Source organism: Chiloscyllium punctatum, chromosome 18 (genome assembly GCF_047496795.1).
Source record: "Chiloscyllium punctatum isolate Juve2018m chromosome 18, sChiPun1.3, whole genome shotgun sequence".
In the NCBI taxonomy this organism is placed as follows: domain Eukaryota; kingdom Metazoa; phylum Chordata; class Chondrichthyes; order Orectolobiformes; family Hemiscylliidae; genus Chiloscyllium; species Chiloscyllium punctatum.
Window position 1 is genome coordinate 96,918,131 of NC_092756.1, and position 22,499 is coordinate 96,940,629.

At 42.4% G+C, this 22,499-nt stretch overlaps 1 protein-coding gene across 3 annotated transcripts in view; it reads right to left on the bottom strand.

Moving 5' to 3' along the window:
- Positions 1–22,499, bottom strand: part of scaf1 (SR-related CTD-associated factor 1) — a 43,560-nt gene that overhangs the window by 19,757 nt on the left and 1,304 nt on the right. For all 3 annotated transcript variants that reach the window (XM_072588873.1, XM_072588871.1, XM_072588872.1), the window contains exons 2-6: positions 9,722–9,839; positions 3,637–3,755; positions 2,195–2,270; positions 855–982; positions 129–265 (exon numbers count right to left, since the gene is read on the bottom strand). In XM_072588873.1, the coding sequence (XP_072444974.1) occupies positions 129–265; positions 855–982; positions 2,195–2,270; positions 3,637–3,755; positions 9,722–9,815 (554 nt within the window). In that variant the 5' untranslated portion in view covers positions 9,816–9,839. The remainder of the gene's footprint in view (positions 1–128; positions 266–854; positions 983–2,194; positions 2,271–3,636; positions 3,756–9,721; positions 9,840–22,499) is intronic.

The following is a 22,499-nucleotide window of genomic DNA, read 5'->3' on the forward strand; positions in this document are numbered from 1 at the left end:
ACGTTGCGAAAGGCACTAAAGAAATGCAAGTTCTTTGTTTCTTCTATAACTTAACAAGTGTATGTGTTAGGGAAGAGAGACAGTAGCATCTAACTCAGCAATAAAGGGAGAAGAAAGGTGATTCTTACAAATAAGAAGCTCCCAGATCTGCAACAGGCTCAGGTTCTGGATTCAGCCGTGTTCGGAAAGTGGCTCCATATGTGGATCCGATATGTTGCAGTGCACTGGTGAGGTGGGACAGTAAAACAGATACCACTTCCTTCTCCTTCAAAGGAAAAAGAACAGTAAAGAGTGCAGAAAGTCAATCTCTAGCACAGTCTCAATGATGGTGGAAGCAGACAGTGTTAAATACAAAAGTGAAATCCTACAGATGCTGGTAATCTGAATGAGAATCATATCTGACTGGAAATGTTAACTGCTTCCCTCTGCACAGATGATGCCAGAGCTGTTGAGGTTCTCCAGCATTTTCTGTGTTTGTTTCAAAATTGTACAGATTTTTTCCAGAAGTAACACCTGTTTCGGTTTCTGTTTGACAGAGGCTGATAGGACGATCAGTACATGAATAATTTGACACATAACGTACGGGCAGTGGAAGGAAAAGCAAGTTTGGAGTTTGCATTCACAAAAAAACTCTTGCACTGAAGGTTGTCCTCACCTCATGTCTGTTGTAAAGTCATTGACAGAGAATGATCACTGAGATTAATCAGTGATTGTGTTATCATGGTATAATGTGACTAGGAGATTATTAGAAAGGGAGAATGCAGGACTGTGCATTTTTTAAAATGTCCAGCAACTCTTACGTTTCTAGGATGTGAGGGCAAATTAACAGCCAATAGGCAGTTCCAATATCTTACCGGGTTCCCATTGCTGGTTGTACTGTGAAGGCCAGCCACTGCAATCTCCGGTGAGTTCCTAGTGATGGCATTTGAACCTGCTGGTGTGCATGTCTTCCTCCTTCTAATCTGTTTCTGCTTCCTGGAATCTGGGGGAATAGGAGCCACAAATAAAATCATACAGTGTGTAATGAGGGCATTCAGCCCACTTCAGCTGTGCTGGCTCTTTGGCAAAACTACCTGCTGCTCTCTTGTTATAATCCTGTAAATTGCTCGTATTCAAGTAGAAACTCAATTCTCCTTTGACTGCTTGATCAGTTTGCACTGCCCTTTCAGATCACCAAAGGAACGTAGAAGGGCTATCTCAGAGACAGCCTCCACGTAGCTTAATAAAGGTTCACATTTAAGCTTACAACATCACTGGGATCTCAGATTCTGTCACAGCCCCAGAACACACTGCAGGTTTGTGTGATGCAATGGGACTGCATGTGTATTTACAGTGCTTCTATACATACACAGACGCAATGGACCTTAAATAAGTCAACATGTAGCCCTGCAGCACTACCACTGTGCTGTTATCTAGACTGTAGTGAAGAATAATGGTTGGGATAGGACATCTTCACACAATGTTTACTGGAGTGCTCTCAGCCATACAAATGTGGGTTTGCATCTCTCAAACAGTCACAATAGTGCCGTGTGCACAAACCAGACACTGGCAATGTAGAGCAATTAGGGATGGTTATTAAGTGCTGACCTTGCTAACAGCATTCATCCCACAAATATAAAAAAGGCAGCAGGTCCAACTTGAGATGATAAATAAGGTTAACACACATGCAGACAAGAAATCAAAATTACAGGTTTCTCCTCCAAGACACAGGTGTCAATATCTACATCAATCGCTAATTAATTACCTTTGTTATTCCTGCCACAGGACATGGTTGTTACAAGGCAACTCTGTTGGCAACTGCACACTTCTCCAACTAGATTAAGCTTCAAAGATTGCTGATCCCCACACCTCATTAAGTGACATCAAGCACACCCTTGACAGGTATCTTTACAGATATACAGCCCCTTTCAGCCCCTGGAGCATGGACATCAACTCCATTATCATTTGTACCTTTGCATAACAAAAATCTATTGACCTGAACTCTTGAAAATTTGAATTATCTCATCATCAATTACTGTACATACAGGAGGTTTCCAGTTTTCCACCAGCCTTTTTGATTGAAGAAGCACTTTCTGATTTGACTCTTGAACGTCCTACCTCTAATAATTCAGATAATAATCATCTCCGGACCTGATCGCAGGAGAGTTTTAACTGTATTCAAGCTCGGATGCACTTTATGAAGGGTCACACATACCTCGTTGACATGTTTTCCCGCAATCATTTGGTTGTCGAGTTGCTGCATTCAAATCTCTTAAGTGCTGCAGCGTGTTCTGGAAAATAAATCACGGTTTCTCTTTGACACAGGCTGATGTGACGGTCAGCTCACTCACAGTCATCCATAACCCAGCATTCTGCACTCTGTACTGAATGGGAGCACTCTTGTCTTCAATCAACTCTACATCACTGTGAAACACTTTAGAAATAATAGTTGATATACGAGTTACTGTGACTAATGATATGTTAGCTACAGCGTGAGGTCAGTGTCGCTATGGCTTACTGAATTGCATTCCATCCCAAAGTCAGAAGAGTATGGGTTCAATCCCTCTCTGGAGAGCTCTAGGGTGGCAGATCTGAAATATGGAGGGAGTGCTGCAAGGTCAGAGTTACTGTCATTCAGATGAGATGTTAAACTGAGACCCCCGTCGACTCTATCACTCTAGCCTCTAGACATATAAGACCCTCTGGTATTATTTTGAAGAACAGGTCATCTTTCCATGTTGATCCCTCAGTTAACACCAGGCCAGATCATCTCCTCACTGTCTTATTTAACGTTGGATCTTGCTGCTTGAAAACTAGCTGCTATCATCCCAACATCCTAACAGCATCTAACTTCAAAAACTGTTGTACAGAATGCAAAGTGATTTGAGAAGTGAAAGGCGAAGCAGATCCTATGAACAGCAACAGGTAAGGGCCTAAAAGGCTGTTTTATGAATATTATTTGAGGTTTCGACAGTGGCATGGAAACCAGGGTGTACATCCCTAGTACTTGTCTTTCAAGTAGTGCTGAAGGAGATCCAGTCTAACTCTCTAACCTTCTGACTGAGAATGGCCAACCAACTTCAATCACAGTCAACAGATTTGGAGCTGGAGGCACAGCAGGTCAGACAGTATCTGAGCAGCAGGAAAGTCAATGTTTGGGGCGGCACGGTGGCTCAGTGGTTAGCACTGCTGCCTCACAGCACCAGGTTCGATTCCAGCCTTGGGCAACTGTCTGTGTGGAGTTTGCCCATTCTCCCAGTGTCTGTGTGGGTTTCCTCCGGGTGCTCCGGTTTCCTCCCACAGTCCAAAGATGTGCAGATTAGGTGAATTGGCCATGCTAAATTGCCCATAGTGTTAGGTGCATCATTCAGAAGGAAATGGGTCTGGGTGGGCTACTTTTCGGAGGTCGGTGTGGATTGGTTGGACCGAAGGGCCTGTTTCCACATTGTAGCTAATCTAGTCTTAAAAAAAAAAGTGACTCTCCTGCTCCTCGGATGCTGTCTGACCTGTTGTATTTTTCCAGCCTCATATCTGGCCTATAGCATCTGCAATCCTTAATGTCTCCAATTTCAATATTTGAATATCAGATCTGCAGCTCCCTGAGAATAGCAGGAATTTTTGGAGATGTCCGCACAGCGTTACAACGTTAAACATTACCTTAACTTGCTGCACACAAGGCTGGGTGCAGTTGACCTGTGTCGAAGTGTTGCACTCAGTCCATTTATCGAGTGGGCTCCTCCCCAGTGGCTGTAGGATCAGCCGTACTTGCTCAGCACCTGCAACACACAGAACCAAAGCCACTGCTTAAAACAACACCCAGCAAACCAGGAATGTGGACTCCTGATAATGACTAACAATGAGAGAGCCTGTTTTATAAATTTGATTTAGAAGAAATTGAAGGAGGCATTGCTGTAAGCTGAAAAAAGTACACTGCGACTCCGACAAACATTTTCAGAAGAAATATCAACCCTGGAGGGAATGCAGCGTTGATTTATCAGAATGAAAGCTGAACTCCATCTACGAAATGGCAAAGAGAGATTAACACAAATTGGAATTTAAAAGATTAAGGCCAGATTTGACCAAAGTTTTAAGCTATTAAGGGAAACTGATAGGGTAGTTAAAGAGAAACTATTTCCGCTGGACTGATAAAGTAGATGGAGATAAACTATTTCTGTTGGTTGGGGAATATCGGATTAGGGAACATAACCTAATCAGGAGCAAAAGAAGCAACGTTTCTACACCATAAATGCCAGAACAACTCCAAAAACTCCCTTCCACAAGTACAAGTTGATAGTGGGTCAATTGCTAACTTTAAATCCGCGATTGCCAGATTTTCAATGGTATGAGTGATATAGGGCAGAGATGGGCACCTGGTGTTAGATCATTGATCACTCAAGGTCTTACTGTAGGGTGGAGGACACTCAAGGGGTTAAAGGCCTCCTCCTGCTCCTATGGTTCGGGCAATGTTTTTAAAGAAGAATAAGGCTAGGAATGAAAGAAATACTGAGGATGCAGAAAGGGCTGGAAATCCTCTGCAGGTTTGGAAGTCTCTGTGGAGGAAAGCAGCATTAACATCTCAGGTGTGTGACATCATCAGATCTATGTTAGTGAACATTTCAGCATTTTCTGTTTTATTTCTATTTAAAAAATGTATAAGAGGTTACGTAGTTGGTTTTGATGTGAGGAGATTAAGGAATGACAGAATTAAGGAATTAAAGAATTATGAGTAAAGAGATTATTACAGTGTGCGCCACACAAAGACAGGTTATTTGGCCCAGATTAGAGTGGAGCTGGAAAAGCACAGCAGGTCAGGCAGCATCCGAGGAGCAGGAAAATCAACGTTTCGGCCTTGAAGGGCTTTTGCCCGAAACGTCGATTTTCCTGCTCCTAGATGCTGCCTGACCTGCTGTGCTTTTCCAGCACCACGCCAAGCTAGACTCTGATCTCCAATATCTGCAGTCCTCACTTCCGCCCAAGTTATTTGGCCCAACTTGTCCAAAGTACTTTTAACCATCGCACCCTATCAACATATCCTTCTATTCCTTTAACAAAAACAGAAACTTCTGAGAGAACCCAGCAGGTCTGGCAGCACCTATGGAAAGAAAGTAGAGCTAACATTCTGAAGAAGGGTCGTTAGACTCAAAAGGTTAACTCTGTTTCTCTCTCCTCAGATCCTGCCAGACCTGCTGAGTTTTCCCAGCAGTTTCTGATTTCCAGCATGTGCAGTTCTTTGCTTTTTTTCTCTCCCTTCTATCCCTTTCTCTCGCATTTATCCAGCAACGCTTTGACCACAGATATACTATTTGGCTCAATACTCCCTGTGTCAGTGAGTACAACATTCTTACCCCACTCAAGGACAGAAGCCTCCCCTTAATTCAGCACAGGATTTCTTGGTGACTGACCTTTCCCCACAAAGAGAAAAAGCTGTTCCCAAGTTGACAGGATTGACACTGAATGCATGTTTGTGGGACAAATTGAAATGAGGGGACATGGTTTAAATGTAAGTCGTCTCCGGTTAATGTTGGAGATGAGAATTGTTTTGCTGTCAGCAGATCACTGATCTGTTCATTCTCCTCCTCAGAGAACAGTGGAAGCAGTGCCATCGAGTACTGCTAAAGCCAAGTTCGACAGATTCTTGACTGGCGAAGTATTGAAGGAAAGACAGTAGACAAAACAGAGGCCACAACCAAACAGGCCACGATTCCATCAAATGGCAGAACAGGTTCAAGGGACTGAATACCCTACTCATGTTCCTAATTCAAATATCTGTATATCCATAAGTCTATCCTTATCATCTTAAAGATCTCTATGCTACCTCGCACTTTTATACTGACGAACAAACAATGACAGCACATTTAATATTATAATCTTTATCATGATCAAATAATACTTTATACCGGGGTAACCCTGTTCTTGAAGTATAAGCATCCTTGTAATACTGGCTCTTGTTTTCAGAGTGTGAATTTCCATTGAAAGTCAATGCAGTGGGGACTGTTGCAAGGTGCAGTACCCTAGGGTCTGTTAGTACATCTCTGCATGAACTACATATGGTTCATGTGTTACAGCAGGGAGCAGCAAGAATTGAATTTTGCCTGTAGACCAGTTTCTGCAGGTCTCAGCACTGTCTCACAAATGGCAGTAACAGACGCCTGTGAGCAGGCTTCTGCTCATCCTCTCCGCCCTGCAGTAGATTGCAACAACGAGCAAGATGAAAGTAATCACAGTTCAAATGGGATTCCACAGCAGGAGCGCCTCTGGGCTAATCAAAGTTTCGAAGACGTCATCGAGTGATCTCAGCAAAGCAAAGGACGTTAGTGCTGGAGAACTGAGCACTTCCAGCATTCCCAGGTCACTGGTAGGATGGTTAAGTGCAGTGCAGAGCTCTCAGGACTTTACACCATCATCAGAAGAATGTCCAATACTTTGGAGGTCAGTTAGCTCAGTTGGTTGGATGGCTCGTTTATTATGCAGAGTGATGGCAACAGCGGAGGTCACAAACTAGGTCTCACTTTCTCAACCTCGTTTGACACAGAGTGACCCTCGGGTTAAATTCACTATTTGTTTCATTCTAATGAGCGAGCAGTCCTATGGTTCTCTAGGACTATGACAACATTTTAATGTGTAATGTGACAGATATCCACATCTCTTAGTGGTCTACCTGTCCTGTAGCTTGGAATGTTTTACTATGTTTAAGCTTGCATATAAATACATGTAATTGTGATTCCACCCAGTGGAGCTGCTATTTCTAGCTTTTTAGTTAAGAAATCAAGCTGAAGGATTGAAGTTTATAAGATAAGATGGCAGTGATATTGGAAAGAGCAGAAGTAATCAGACAAATCAGGAACTACTAGTCAGCTGTGCTCTGTGGATTGTTAAAAAAAAATCTATAATAAGAGAATGAATCAAAGACTGACATACTTGAGTTTTGCTTGAGTTCTGGGAAAGACTGGGTGGCAAGTTTTGATTGAATATTGGGGCAAAGGCTTTTGGAACTTAGAAACAAAGTTCAGAACAACGACATAGTACCATTGATAAACTAGAAAGCTAAAGGAAGTACAGAGCAATAAAACAGAGCAAAAAAGGGCTCTGGTGGAGTATGGTAGAGACCCTATCTCTGAGCCAGGAAGCCTAGGTTCAAGTCTCACCTCCTCTAAAGATGTGTAGTAACATCTCTGAGAAGGTCAATTAGAAATTATCAATAAAAGAGACCAAGGAATCAAGAGAGTGTAGAGAGTTGAGACAGGAATCATCTTTCAGGCAAGCTCAATGCCATCCACAAGATGTTAAAAAGTACTCTCTCTAGCATTTAACAAAATAAAAACAAAATAGGGTGGATACTACAAATCTGAAAGAGGAGGTGAAAATGCTGACAATGGTCAGCAGGTCAGGTAGCACCATGAGAGAGAGAGAGAGGAACAAAATGATTCAGCTTTTCAGGCCGATAGCATTTTGTCAGACCTTTAACATTCAAGTCTGGGATGGATTTGGACTCTCTGGATTATTGATGGTTTCTCATAAGAAGTAGTTTAAAAAAAAACGAGAGCATCATGAAAGCAAAACCGAAGGGGAGGCAGATGGGTCAGGGAAGCCAAGAAGGATCAATGGTGGACCCAAAGAAAACAGGTGGTTGCTATTGGTTAGGCTGGGTATAGGCGAGTGTCAACTTAGGTGATAAGTTCTGCTATGGATGAATGCCAACTAAAACTCGATCACCTGACTTATTTTGCATAAGCACGTAGCCAATGAGTGAAGGAAACTCCACTCCATCCCACTGATCTGGGCTAAATGTGAAACCAGCCCTAAATGGTACCTAGCTTACCAGAGAACCCAGGCAACAGTAACACCAGAATGAACCCACTAAGGAACATGTGGATGGCCTGGTGACCAAACACTGACACCATGTGGTTCTGAACCATCACTGCATATCCACTCGCAATTATATCCCCACTGGTCCGCCCAATGTGAAAAACAAACAACATTTCTGTTTCTTTTAAAACCAAAAACACAGGCTTATGTTCCTTGGGTTACAAAACACCTTTTCAAACAAAAGGCAATGAAAATATAGAACTCATGGATGTTTACATCCATTGAAACTATTCTAATGCAAGTGAAAATCAGAATACTGTTAGCAGGTTATGAGAGTTTCTGATTCAACCATCCTTTCAGGAAGTGATTTCCAGACTCCCACCATGTTCTAGGTGAAAATAAAATCTCCCAAATTCTTCTCTTAGCCTCCTACCTCGTGCCTTAAACCTGTGCCTCCTGGCTGTCGACACATTAACTGATAAAAAAAACTGCTTTCCTATCCACTCTTATGTCCATCATACGTTGTACACCTCTCAACCTTCACTACTACAAGAAAAAAACCAACCCCAGCTTATCCAATCCTTCCTCATAGCTCAGATCCTCCACGGTGGTGTTCTGGTACATCTCTCCTCAACATTTTTATTGCAATCATATCCTTGCGATAATGTGGTGACCGGAACTGCATGTAGCAATCTATTTGTAGCCTAACCAGCATTTGATACAGTTTCGGTGTAACCTCCTTGCTCTTGTATTCTATGCTTTGACTAATAAAGTTGAGTGTGCATTGCTGGGAAAGCACAGCAGGTCGAGCAGCATCCGAGGAGCAGGAGAATCGACGTTTCGGGCATAAGCCCTTCATCAGGAATTCTGGCTCATAAAGGCAAGTATTCCATATACTTTCCCAACTACTGCATCTACATGTTCGGCTACTTTCAGGGATCTGTGGATATTCAGAACGAGGTCCCTTGGACCTTCATTACTTTCCACTGCTCTACCAGTCATAGTATGCTCCCTCTGCCCAAATATTGCTAATCTTTCAGGGCATTGAGGACAGCAGTTGGAAGTGATAAACTGAGACTGATAAATTTTTAACATAAAACAAAGGGCTACCGAGAAGCTCAGTAGATCTAAGGTCAACTGTGGAGAGAGAAACAGAATTAATGTCTCGAGCCCAATAGGGCTCTTCTATAGAAGATAGTATCTGTACCTAACAAAACTCTAACAGTTTGGAAAGGTGAGGAATCAAGGTTGCTGTATATTGCAGTTAGCACCTGAAAGGGTTAACTGATGTCATGAGATGAGCTCCACCAAAATCTCAAGGATTGTTTGGAGAAGAACAAATTCTAAGTCAGTTCTAGGTCCGTGCTAAGTGTATGTAGCAAACTGCAAAGTTTACTTACTCTTAAGTATAGCTTGAGGTCTTACAAAAACCTCTCATGTAACTCAGATGTAACTAGCCATTCAGTACTATGTAGTAAACCTATTTCAGCTTTCAAGACCAAGCATCTCCTCGAGATATTGTATGACACCCTTGCCACTCGCTATAAGTAACTAAAACTAATGTCAAGAAGGAGAATTGGTGGCAACTAATCTGCCCCAAAGCACCTCAGATGGTTCCAGTGAACATAACCTCAACGGGTACCTGGTCAGCAGGGCTAGTCCCTGAAAATAAACCAAAATGTACAAATCAACCATAATCAAATTGAATAGCAGACAGACCTAAAGAACTGGACGGACTTGACCTGCTTTCAACATCAGCCCCCTCTCTTTACCACCATCTCTCTATCTATTAGTCAACCAGTAATAACCATCTTAACTCAGACAGGTAGAATTCCCATTTGGGTAAGGTACCAGAGTGATACTGATGTTTCTGGAATTAGCACCTTCAGGAGGGCAGGAAATTGGAGGAAATAAAGAAAGAGATTGTTTCTGGTACCTCGCTCCCTGTAAGATTCAGTGCATTGATCCGATTCGGATTCATCCCCTGAGCACTCGTTCTGCTGTGGATCCCGGTTTTCATCATCTTCCATAATTCCAGATCAGGAGAAGAACCACTACAGAAATGAGACACAATTGATAAGTACGGTGTTGAAAGTATGTCATGCTGTTAACAAGGACAAGAGTGCTGAAGACTGGAATGTAATGGTAATATTGTGCTGCTCAGGGACCTGGCCTTCAAGGCAACAAAGATGTGTCGGGTAAACACAGGATAAGAACAATCAGAGTTTGATTGCTGCAGCTTGGAAATTATTTGATAGTTTCAGACTGTAGCTAAGACTCAGTCAGCAATTGCTAACAATCACTGTTGGGCCCTCCGCTCTGGAATTCTCTTACTAAACATTTTGGTCTTTAAGAAAGGTTGTATACACATTAGAGACAGTTCAGAGAGGGCTCACTCAACTGATATATGAGATGGGTAAGAGTTATCTTATGAGGCAAAATTGGACAGGTCTCAGTTTCTTTTCAATGCAATTTATAAGAATGATGTGACCTTATTGAGACATACAAGATCCAGAGGGAACTTGACATGGCTGATGCGGAAAGGATAATTATTCTTATAGGAGAGACTAGAATGAGGGGAACACAATTCAAAAATCAGCAGTCACCCATTTAAAACTGTGATGAAGAGATTTTTTTACTCTCCGATGGTCATGAGCCTTTGGGACTTTGTTCCTTAGAGAGCAGTAGAGGTGGGCTCTTGAATATTTTCATCTCCTTTAAGATGGTCCATAAAATCCCCCTCTTTTTGTCAATTATCTCCTTGGCTCAGGGTCCAATTTTGATTAATAACACTTTTGTAATAACACTTGGGATGTTTGTGATGTTAAAGGCACTATAAAATGCAAGTTGTTAGTATTATAAAAAAGGTGTGTTTTCAGATCTCCACTGGCGATGTTCACCGAGAGTCAAAGGATACATCAAAAATACCTGAAATGTGATGACAAACTGCAGCAGGAAGTCTCATACTTAAAAGATCACAGAGTTACCTTATAAATTACAGGGAATAAAAAGTTAATGCAATGGATTTTTAATGATGCACTATTTGCTTCTTGTGTTTCTCAGAATTGCTTCAAATTGCTACCACTCATTATCACCACCTGTACTTCAACCCTGTTAGGAAAACAGATTGGGCTGCTCCCTCCACACACATATAAATTTTAGATGAACAATATCAGAAACTGTACTATGGGCTCTTGTACATAATTCAGACATGGGAAATGTTCACAAAACAAGCATTGTTCTTTCCTGAAATTCTGCAGCAACATTGTTTAACCACAGATAAATGATAGTCAGATGAACCACAGCACAACTTCACTGTACAGAGACAACCCAATACCCATTCAGCTGTGGGCGACTTCTAAGTCACACTGCACAAGGGCACCCCTTCAAAGATGTTTCTGCTAGATGGTGTGCATAATATTCAAGTCCAAGTTCCCATTAACATGTATTTATTCCAGTTGTTGATACCAAAGGGTCTTGGTGTTCTGATTTAGGATTTATCCACCTCTGAAATATCAAGAACAGCCTTTTCCAAAACTCCAGACAGACAAAAGTCAGATAGGGATAAACCCAAAAGTCAGAAAGACTTGCACTTATATAGTGCTATTCACAAATAGATGTCTCAAAGCACTTTACAACCAATTAAATACTTTTATGATACTATCACCATATAGGGTGCAAATGTTTCGATGAAACATTAAAATGATATCCATCTGCTCTCTTAACTGGATGAAAATGATCTCTTGGCATTATTTGTAAAACAGAGAGGAGTGCCCTTCGGTGTCCTGGACTATATTTCTCAACATACACCAAGAGAGGTTTAACTGGTCACTCGTTTCATTCTGGTGTACAAGTTGGCATTTCTCTACTTCTGTAATACAAAATGTATTTAGTTAGTTGTAATGAACCTTGTGACGTCCTGAGGAAGTGAAAGGCACTGTATAGATGCAAGCTTTGCCTAAGAGAGTTTTCTGGACTTAGAAGCTACCTTTTTGGTAATCTTACACTAAATGTGCTAGAGTCAAGCAATCTCACAACCAATATAGCAGATATCAGCTCTGCTGTCCTGCCACATTCAGCCATAAATGGTAGTGGAAATTTAATCAGTAACAAGAGGAGCCTTGACAAATACTCTTATTCTCAGTAATGGGATGGCCCAGCACTTGCTGAAATATTTTCAACCATCTTTAGCTAAAAGTGCTGAGTGAATGATCCATTTCAGCCTCTTTCTGAGGCTTCTAAAGTCTTCAGCCAATTTGATTCTTCCACACGATATCAAAAAAGGGCTGAAAGCACTTGATTCTGCACATGATAAGGGCCCTATCAAAATTCTGGCAGTTGAAGATAAGATTTCTGCTCCAGAACTGGCTACATCTTTAGCCAAGCTGTTCCAATACAGCTATAACACTGACATCTACATAGGCAAAATGATAAATTACTTAAGTATGCCCTGTCCGCAAAAAGCAAGACAAGTCCAAATTGTTCAATGACCATTCCCACCAATCTACTCTCCAACATCAGCAAAGTGATGGGAGTTGTTGTTGACAGTGCAATTAAGTGGCACTTACTCAGCAATAATCTGCTGGCTGATGCAGTTTGTGTTCCTGCAAGTGCCTCTCAGCTCCTGACACGATTACAGTCTTGGTTCAAACATGAACAAAAGAATTGAATTCAAGAGGTTAAGTAAATAATGCCCCTTTGACAACAAGGTCATATTTCACCAAGTGTGGCATCATGGAGTCTGAGTAAAACTGGAGGCAATGAGAATCAGGGAGGAAACCTTCCACAGGCTGGAGTTACATTGAACGTATAAGAAAACGGTTGTGGTCATTGCAGGTCAATCACTTCAGACCAAATACATCACGGCTCGAATTCTGTCAGATAGTGCTTTAGCCCCTTACAATCTTCAGCTGCTTCATCAATGACGTTCTCTCCACCACAAGGTCAGAAATGGGATGCTCACAGTCAATTGTACAGTGTTCACTGCCATTAAAAACTCTTCAGAAACTGAAGCCGTCTGTGCCTACATGAAGCAAGACCTGGCCAACATTCAGGCTAAGGTCTGATAGTTGGCAAGTTACATACACGACGCACAAGAGTGAAACAATGACCATCCCAAACAAAACAGAATCTAACTATGAACCTTTGATGTTCAACAGCATTACTATCTCAGAATTCCGCACTACCAACATAACTGGGTGGCACGGTGACTCAGTGGTTAGCACTGTTGCCTCACAGCACCAGAGTCCCAGGTTCGATTCCAGTCTCAGGTAACTGTCTGTGTGGAGTTTGCACATTCTCCCAGTGTCTGTGTGGATTTCCTCTGGGTGCTCCGGTTTCCTCCCACAGTCCAAAGATGTGCAGGTTAGGGTGAATTGGCCATGCTAAATTGCCCATAGTGTTAGGTGCATTAGTCAGAGGGAAATGGGTCTGGGTGGGTTACTCTTCGGGGGATCGGTGTGGACTGGTTGGGCTGAAGGGCCTGTTTCCATACTGTAGGGAATCTAATCTAATCTAATCTTACCATTGACCAGAAAATGAACTGGACCAGCTATATAAATATTACGGCTACAAGAACAGGTCGGAAGCTGTGAATTCTGTAGCATTTAATCCACTCCTGGCTCTCTAAAACCTCTCCAACGTCTAAAGGCGCAAGTCAGGAGTCTGATGGAATACCACTTACCCCAAATGAGTGCAGCTCCAACAACAACTAAGAAGCTCAACACCAGCTTGCTTTACTGGTATAGCATTCAACTGTCTCTCCAACAACTCAGGTCTTTGCCCCACATTATTGGGAAGCTAGTCACACTTAGTGTAAAGAATCTCCAGAATTTTCAGTCCTGAATTTAACGTTCAGCATTTTGAACATATGCGTCTACCTAATTTGTTGTACTTTCAAGATGAACCTCAAAGACCTGCTCCAGCTGAGCCTGACTATAATACTTCATAACTTACATACTTTATTGCCTGTATTTTATGCAGTTCACATTTCTCTAGCTGCTCCTCAGAACTTAAGCTTCTAACAAAAATTCAAATGCAGAAGTCAAAATGCTTGTGTATCTGTAGGTTTAGAAAGGGATTGCTTTGTTGTTGGATTAATCCTGAATCAAAGCACCTAGATTTTTAAGTCTCTCCTCATCATCACCTCAGCTTTTGAATGCTTTCATTGTGTCACAGTGGCCAGAAGTGGATTACAGTACTTACGGCATGATCTGAACAGAGCTGTCAAAGCTGGACCAGGTAAGAGGTCCCTAACGCTGTAAATTTCTAAAATTTGCTCTTTTGTTTCCCTACACTGTGCACGATGACAACTCAAAAATCATCTCAGTGCCGGTGAAGAGTTCTCACAGGTCCCCAGGACATGAACATGCTATACAAATGCAAGTCTTTCTTACTTCATTGTAGCTTTATGGAACGATACCATAGCACTATTGAACATCTTAAAGATAAATTAACACCATGTATGCACCCGTGCACTGCACACACTCCAGCCACACTTTCCTCAACCGTTACATTGACTGCACAGCCATACTGTATCAGTCACTTAGACTTTCCACAATGTTGCTTTTGTTACACTCCCAGTAAGCAGCTGCATTCTGTTGGGGAGAGATGGAGTAAAGTATGGGTCAGTTCAAGGAACTTCTGAAAGTGGAAAAAATCCTTGCCTGATGCTCTTGAATGGATTGTGTGCATTAAAACTTCATTACATTGAAATGACAATACAGCACACAACTTCCTGTTCAAATTAAGATTTTCCCACGGGCATAAAACCATAGCATTCTTTACCATGCTTGATCTTCTCTTCTTACTTCAGTCTTCTAGCTAATAAAGTCCAAGTCTGACTTTACCTAACCATTTCACTCACTGCAATAACTTGGTACTTTATACTGTTTCCCATCAATATCAATTCACAGTCAGACTCAACTCAGTCAAATGAACAGAGGCACCCCTAATTTTACCCTCAAAGGTCCAGGAACACATTAAGATACTAATGCTATTAATTTTTTTCTGGGATTAATCATTCTCAATTTTCCACGATGTGGGAGAGGGTTGCAGCTGGAAACCTCTGGTGCATTAGGAAAATACTGAGTTCTCGTTGAGTGCTCATATACTGAACATTCATCACCTTTCTGGTCTTAGTCCAACAAGTTTATTTGAAAGTACAAGCTTTCAGAGCGCTGCTCCTTCATCAGCTAACTACCTGACAAAGGAACAGCACTCCGAAAGCTTTACTTTCAAATAAACCTGTTGGACTATAACCTAGTGTTGTGTGACTTTTAACTTTGTCCATCTCAGTCCAACACCAGCACCTCCAAATCATAGCCTCTTTGTTCTTTGCATACACAATGAGTGTACCACTAGAAAGAAAAACATCCAGAAGCTATTTACCGGTGGCTTAGGTCAGAATTACAATGACTAAAAGGTTAATAAATCCTCATTCAGGTGAAAGTACACAGGAGTGAAATACACCCCACTCACAACAGCAGTTTGGATAGAGTAAGTCAGAGTGATACGTCTGCTTTAACATGAGGTTAGTTACAGTGACAAGACTACATTAACATGGGGTTAGCCAGTCAGTCATATAGTGACAGAACAGCACTATTGAGTATTATAGAGGGATCAGTTATATACTGATGGGATAGCAGCACTGTTGGGTCAATTACACTCAAAGCTGCAGGCTACTCCAGTGAGGGATCTGCCAGTAGTTACCTGTGTGAAATCTAGAAAGGAACCTATGAACTTAAATGAACAGCAAATAGTTTTTTTGTCAGTGTGGAAATAGGCCGATCGGCCCAACAAGTCCACACTAACTCTTCGACAGCGTCCATCCAGACTCATTTACTACCCTATCCTATCCCTATAACCCTGCATTTCCCATGGCCAATCCACATAACCTGCATATCTTTGGACTGTGGGAGGAATCTGGGGCACCCAGAAGAAACCCACGCAGACTTGAGGAGAATGTGCAAACTCCACACAGACAGTCACTTGAGGGTGGAATCGAACCTGCATCGCTAGCATTGTGAGGGAGCAGTGCTAACCATTGAGCTACTATGCCGACTTCACTGTTTTGTGTTCATTTATGAGAAGTAGGCATCACTAGCATTTATTGCCCATCACTGGAGGGCAGTTAAGAATCAACTACACTGCTGTGAGTCTGGAGTCACATGAAGGCCAGACTGGGCAAGGGTGGTAGATTTGGCGGCACGGTGGCTCAGTGGTTAGCACTGCTGCCTCACAGCACCAGAGTCCCAGGCTCAATTCCAGCCTCAGGCAATTGTCTGTGTGGAGTTTGCACATTCTCCCTGTGTCTGCGTGGGTTTCCTCCAGGTGCTCCGGTTTCCTCCCACAGTCCAAAGATGTGCAGGTCAGGTGAATTGGCCATGCTAAATTGCCCACATTGTTAGGTGCATTAGTCAGAGGGAAATGGGTGGGTTACTCTTCGGAGGGTTGGTGTGGACTGGTTGGGCCGAAGGGCCTGTTTCCACACTGTCGGCAATCTAATCTAATCTAATCATTTCCTTCCTTAATGGGAAGGTAGCGGTAGAGATAGTACCGCTGCACCACAGGAGACCTTGAAGGATCACAATACATCAGCTGATTGAGTCTTTTCCACCTGCAGACTCAGGGAGCTATTTAATCCTTTTTTTGGGTGGGGGTGGGTGGATGGTGGCACAACCTGACTGCTGCTGCCTTACATTACTGAACCAACTGGTTCCTTAATGCTTACATGGTCAGCATTGGCTAGATTTTTATTCCAGACTTATACTGAATTAAAGTTTCACCATCTGCTACGGTGGGATAAAGAACCCATCTCCCCTGAATATTAATCTGCGGTTCTGGATGACTAGCCCAGTGACATTACCACTATCCACCTCCTCCTACGTGGACTCCATTACCTCAACAAACACACCAGGCCACGATCAGAGATCACCCCAGGCCCTTTTTAAATCTCAGCAGTCACAATGGAAGCCCCACTGATAGCTCAGCAGATAAACAGTGAAACACAAAGATACATGGATCAGGAAGGTCAACTTCAGGCTGATCTTAATTCACTCATTTTCGGCAGGTCTGTAATTCAAGCACTGCCCACTGATCTCAGCACCAATGGGCTAGTGATCAAATAAACCGATCAACTTGCAAGGTGCAGTTGGGGAGAAGCAGGTTAGTTTGTGCCACACCCCCAGAGCTAAGGAGCTTCCCGAGACTGGAGGTGGAAATTCAACTAACATATCACAACACTTCAAGGTCACTTGTGGCGCAGTGGTACTGTCCCTACCTCTAAACCAGGAGGCCCAACACACCTGCTCCAGAAGTGTGGAGTAACATCTCTGAACAGGGTGATCAGAAAGTACATCACAACACTTCAAGGGTTCTTGTGCTGCAGTGGTAGTATCCCTACCTCTGGGCCAGGACACCCAGGTTCAAGTACCGTCTGCTTCAGAGGTGTGTAATAACATCTCTGAACAGATGGATCAGAAAATATCCATCTGCAGCCACCAATGGAATCAGTACCTTCTAGGTGAGGTTAGGAGACAATGGAAGAAAAAGAAGTTAGAAGATTTAAGAAGAGATCTCATAAATAATTGTAAATAATGAAGAAGAGAATTACCAAGTATTTACAGCACAGAAATAGGCCACTTGGCCCAAGTAGGCATTGTTGGTCTTTATGCCTCTACTGCCAGCCTATCAGTACCTATATACTTCTATTTCATTCTTCCCTATGCTTGTCTAACTTCCACTTAAATGCATTTAAGATTCACCTTAATTATTTCTGCGGGAGAGAGTTCCACATTCTCACTGCGCTCTGCTTCAAAATATTTCTCCTGAGCTCCCGACAGAATTTATAAACAACTGCCTTATATTTATTGCAAGCAGTTTAGGTTTTTCTCACAAGTGGAGCCATGTTTGTTGAACCAAAAACATCCACGATTAAATCCTGCTGCTTCGAATTTGTCGCTGACCTCAAACCAGAGTCTCTACACATGGGTCCATTGCTTTGTCAATTTATTCATCTTCAGAGCAGCTTATCAGCTTCTTTTGTTATTTTACAGTCATAGAGCCTTTCAGCACGGAAACAAACACTTCGGTCCAACCAGTCCATGCCAACCATATTCCCAAACTAAACTAGTCCCACCTGCCTGCGCTTGGCCCATATCCCTCCAAACATTTCTTGTTCATGTACTTATCCAAATGTCTTTTAAACATTATAATTGTACTTGCATCCACCACTTCCTCTGGAAGTTCATGCCACACACGAACCACTGTGTAAAAAAAATAAACTGCTCCTCATTTCTTTTTTTAAATTGTTCTCCTCTCACCTTAAAAATATGCCCCTAGTCTTGAAATTGCCCATCCTAGGGAAAAGACACCGACCAGTCACCTTATCTATACCACTCATGATTTTATAAACTGCTATGTGGTCACTCCTCAGCCTCCTACACTCCAGTGAAAAAGTCCCAGTATATCCAGTGTCTCCTTGTCACTCAAACAACATCCTAGTAAATCTCTTCTGAACCCTATCCTGCTTAATAATTCCTTAACAGGGCAACCAGAACTGGACATAGTATTCCAGATGGGCCTCACCAACGTCCCGTACAACTCAACGTAACATCCCAACTCCCATACTCAAAGGTTTGAGCAATGAAGGCAAGCGTGCTGAACGCCATCTTAACCACCATTCTACATGTAACGCAAATTTCAAAAAATAATGTACCTAAATCCCTTGGTCTCTGTTCTAGAACACTACAATATTCATGGAACATAGGCTGGTTAGGGCAACAGCTATTGCCTACCTCTAACTGTCCTCGAGAACATGGTGTTGAGCTGTCTTCCAAAACTATGCAGTCCATGGGATGTGGGTACATCCACAGTGCTGATAGGGAGGGAGTTTCAGGATTTTCACACAGTGACAATACAAGAACAGCAATAATGCTCAGGAAGGTGTGATGGGGAGAGGATTCGCAAGAACCTGAGACTTTAATTGAGTAAACATCCTGCATGCTTATTGTGTTTGTTCCATTGCATATTTCACAGCATTCAGACAACCTAAGGCACTTTAGCTGGTGGTGGTGGTGGTGGTGGGGTGGGGAGGGAAGCAAGTGCTGTCCTTGGGAACATCTCCAAGGCACCTGCCAGCACCGACTGGCAGATGAAGGTCCCTAGAACCTCATTTGCCTTTAATCGACCCTTGATGTTAGGAAGTATCTGGTGTGTCTCCTAGTGGGCTGAGATGGGCATTGGGTCCCACTTTGGCATGGCATAAAGATGCTCTTGCCTGACCCAACAGAACTGTTTAGGATCTTTTTGTACCAAAGCCATTCTTTCCAGTCTCATCAGCAGTGAATGTAACTGAAGGCAAACAGGCAACACATCACCAAAGGATTTAGGTAAATGAGGAAGCAGCTCAGAAAAGGTTTAATAAACTGATACCTGGAATGAGTGGGTTATCTTATGAAGAAAGATTGGACAGACTGGGCTTGTTCCTACTGGAGTTAGAGGAGTGACTGATTGAAACAAATAAAATCCTGAATGGTCTTAACAAAGTCAATGTGAAAAGGGTATTTCCTCTAGTGGGGCAGTTCAGGAGTAGGGAGCACTGCTCTAAAGTTAGGACGTGCCCCTTTCAGGCACAGATGAAGAGAATTTTTGTGCCTTCTGGCTGTGCGACACTGGAATTCTCTGCCTCAGAAGCTGTTAGAGGCACAGTCATAGAGATGTACAGCATGGAAACAGTCCCTTTGGTCCAACCCGTCCTTGCCGACCATTCCAAAGTACATACATTTTGTTAGCAAAGAGAATCAAAGTCATTGGGGGTAAAAGGAAATGTAGAATTCAAAATGAAAGCAAATAAGCCATGATCTTAATGAATGGTGGAGCAAGCCCAAAAGGTCAAATGGTCTATTTCTGATCTTATTTCATTTGTTCATCACATCAATCATCACAGCTATTTGGGGTCATCCTGGTCTCCAGTCCCCATTCATTTGTAATCACTAGTTATCATTGTAGTTCAAACATAGCAAACTTGGCTCAGGGCGCGGAAAGAGTTGGTGTAATCTGGGAAGGGGACAGGAGGTAGAGAATCAGACAAACTTCTCCCTCCTGTGCAATAACACTGAACACCGTCTGGAAGGATTACTGGATGCAGGCTGATGATCCACAATTCCATTTTACATCCTCGCTGTCAAATCGTCAATCAATAATCTTTGGTCTGGGCTCTTTGGTGAAGACCGGATGCTGGACAAAGATGTTTGAGAGTCGCCAGTCGTTAAAAGCGTCCAGAGAGGAGAGACAAGAATGAGATGGACATTTTCACCTGCAATGCAAGTTCCCTGGTGACATCCCTTTCACAGTGCTCAAGTGATTTGTGAAGTGGATCAGTTATTCCTCAGCACTTCCTGGTTACTAAATGGCACCACTGCACCTGCACTAACCCAATTCCTTCCAAATACACCTGATATCATACCTAGTAGATCTAAGAAGGGGAATAGCAACAGTAAATAAGATAGGAAGGTAAGTACAGAGGAACCTCGATTATCCGAAGGACACGGGCAGGAGTATTTTGTTCAGTTAATCGAATGCCGGATGACATAGTTAGCCAAGCATTGGGACCTTACTATCTTGTTAGGATAATCTGAAATTTGGTTAATCGAATTCCAGATAATCGAGGTTCCTCTGTACACTGAAAACAAAATAATCAAAATGTTTATGAGGAAGGATTTTAGGCAAATCCAGTTGCCATGAGAAAGAACCAGCAAAGGATGGGAAAAATTTTCCACAGGCTAGATGTTATGATTTCTCTTGAGTTCCCCACATTTCCCAACGCCTGCTGCTGAGGGAGAAGTAAGCCAAAGTAGTGACATTAAAGATCAAGTGGAGTCTCCCTCCAAAAGGCTGGCAACTTTGGGTGGAGTCAGACAAAAGATGGGGTGAGTCAGGAATTGAAACCTGATGATTTTATGCAGAAGGGACCATTGACAGAGGTAAAAAGGCCCAAGTGTTCTGAGGTCCTGGGACAGAAGTAAGTATAAATTTCAAATCCTGATCTCGGTGATGACCAGTGAGAAAGCAAGTGGGTTACAAGACTATCAGATCACCACCAAACCAACAGCACCTCAGAAACAGAACAATTTTCTCCCCTCCTCTCCCAAGTGCAGTTGGAGATTACATGTAAAAATTGCCAAGCAGTTACTGGTCATTTTTTCCAATTTTGTTTTCTGGTAGGCCAAATGAGCCAAGGTAAGAGGAAAATAGCTTTCACGCTGACTCAGGGACAAAATGCCACAATCAAGGTCTCAGTTCTAAAGCAACTCAGCCCTATTTAGGTTTCATTCTGAATTAGTGGTTGGTTCCTCTTCAAATTTGGTGGGACTGAATGCTTGGAAACACCAGGCACATGACAGACAAATCCCAAATTGACCTCAAGTACTTTGAGATGGATGAAGTTAATGGGAAGAAGGGAAGAATTTGCACCTCTAGAATTCAGGATTTCCAAAGCTCTTCTCAGCCATTGATGCGCAGTCAATGTTAAAACGGAGCAAGCATCACCTCACTTCAAGGCTTTGCTTGAGTTGAGGTCAACACAGACTACAGAGGAATCAAATTTGAGAACTTCCTGGTAAAAGCCAAGGTTTTTTTTACTCATAGTCTGCATTGAAATGCTTCCCCCTCCCCACACACAAAAGTTCCAATGAAACCAGACATTCTTAGTTAGCAAGATTCCATGGTCACAGAGTATCAGCCAATGTCGAATGAGTTTGGTCACTTTCAGTTGTGTCAAACTGCCTCAGACATGCAGGACAGTGAAGACATGTTGACCGGACAAAGTACGCATGATAAGATCCTATCCCTTAACGTAGGAAGGGAAGGAGATCATTCAGTTTCCCCACCAATGAGATCACCATCAAATCGCCTAAATCCACGTACATGCCCTTGGCCCTTGTACCTCTGTAATAGCAGAGTTCACATAGGTCATATTTAAAATTTAGCATCGATCTCTTGCCTTTCATGGAATACTTTCTGATTTCTACCATACATCACTCCTGAAAGCCTAAGAAATTTGTGCCAGACTTATGTCACAGAATGCTGGATTGGCCAATCACCAGAAATAGTTTCTCTATATTTACTTCATTGGAGCCCATTACCATCTTAACTGTTGGAGATTATCATGGGTACTTTAAGACAATCCACCAACGTTCATACGTTTCGTTTCCTGTACTAGCCCACAAATTACTAGATTTATCAAAGTGAATTTCACAACTTGTCAGGGTTGGTTTGCAACTCAGAACTTCGGTATTGCAAGCCCGATGCCATAACTGTTACAATAATATTAGTTACATGCAGAGCCTCCAATGACTATTATAAAATGGATTGGAAAATATATTATGGATTGAGCTAGCCTTCTGATATTTTTATGGTGCAACTTCAGACTTGAATAAATAGATACCTGAGAGAGAGAGTGCAGGCGGGGGTGTTGGTCTGCTAAAGAAACAGTAATTCCTCAGTGAATAACAATGAAAGTTGACCTGCTGATATGAATTAGGCATCAAAGCCAGCAGGAAGGTAATGTTGATATTATCCAATTGCTATGCTCAAAGGAGGGAACTCAAAAATCATCCCAATGGTACCTGGATGACTCAAAATCTGGAGTGACAGAGAACCTGAGGTCAGTTGCCTCTTTAGAAATAAATTATTACAGATGCTGGAATCTGTAT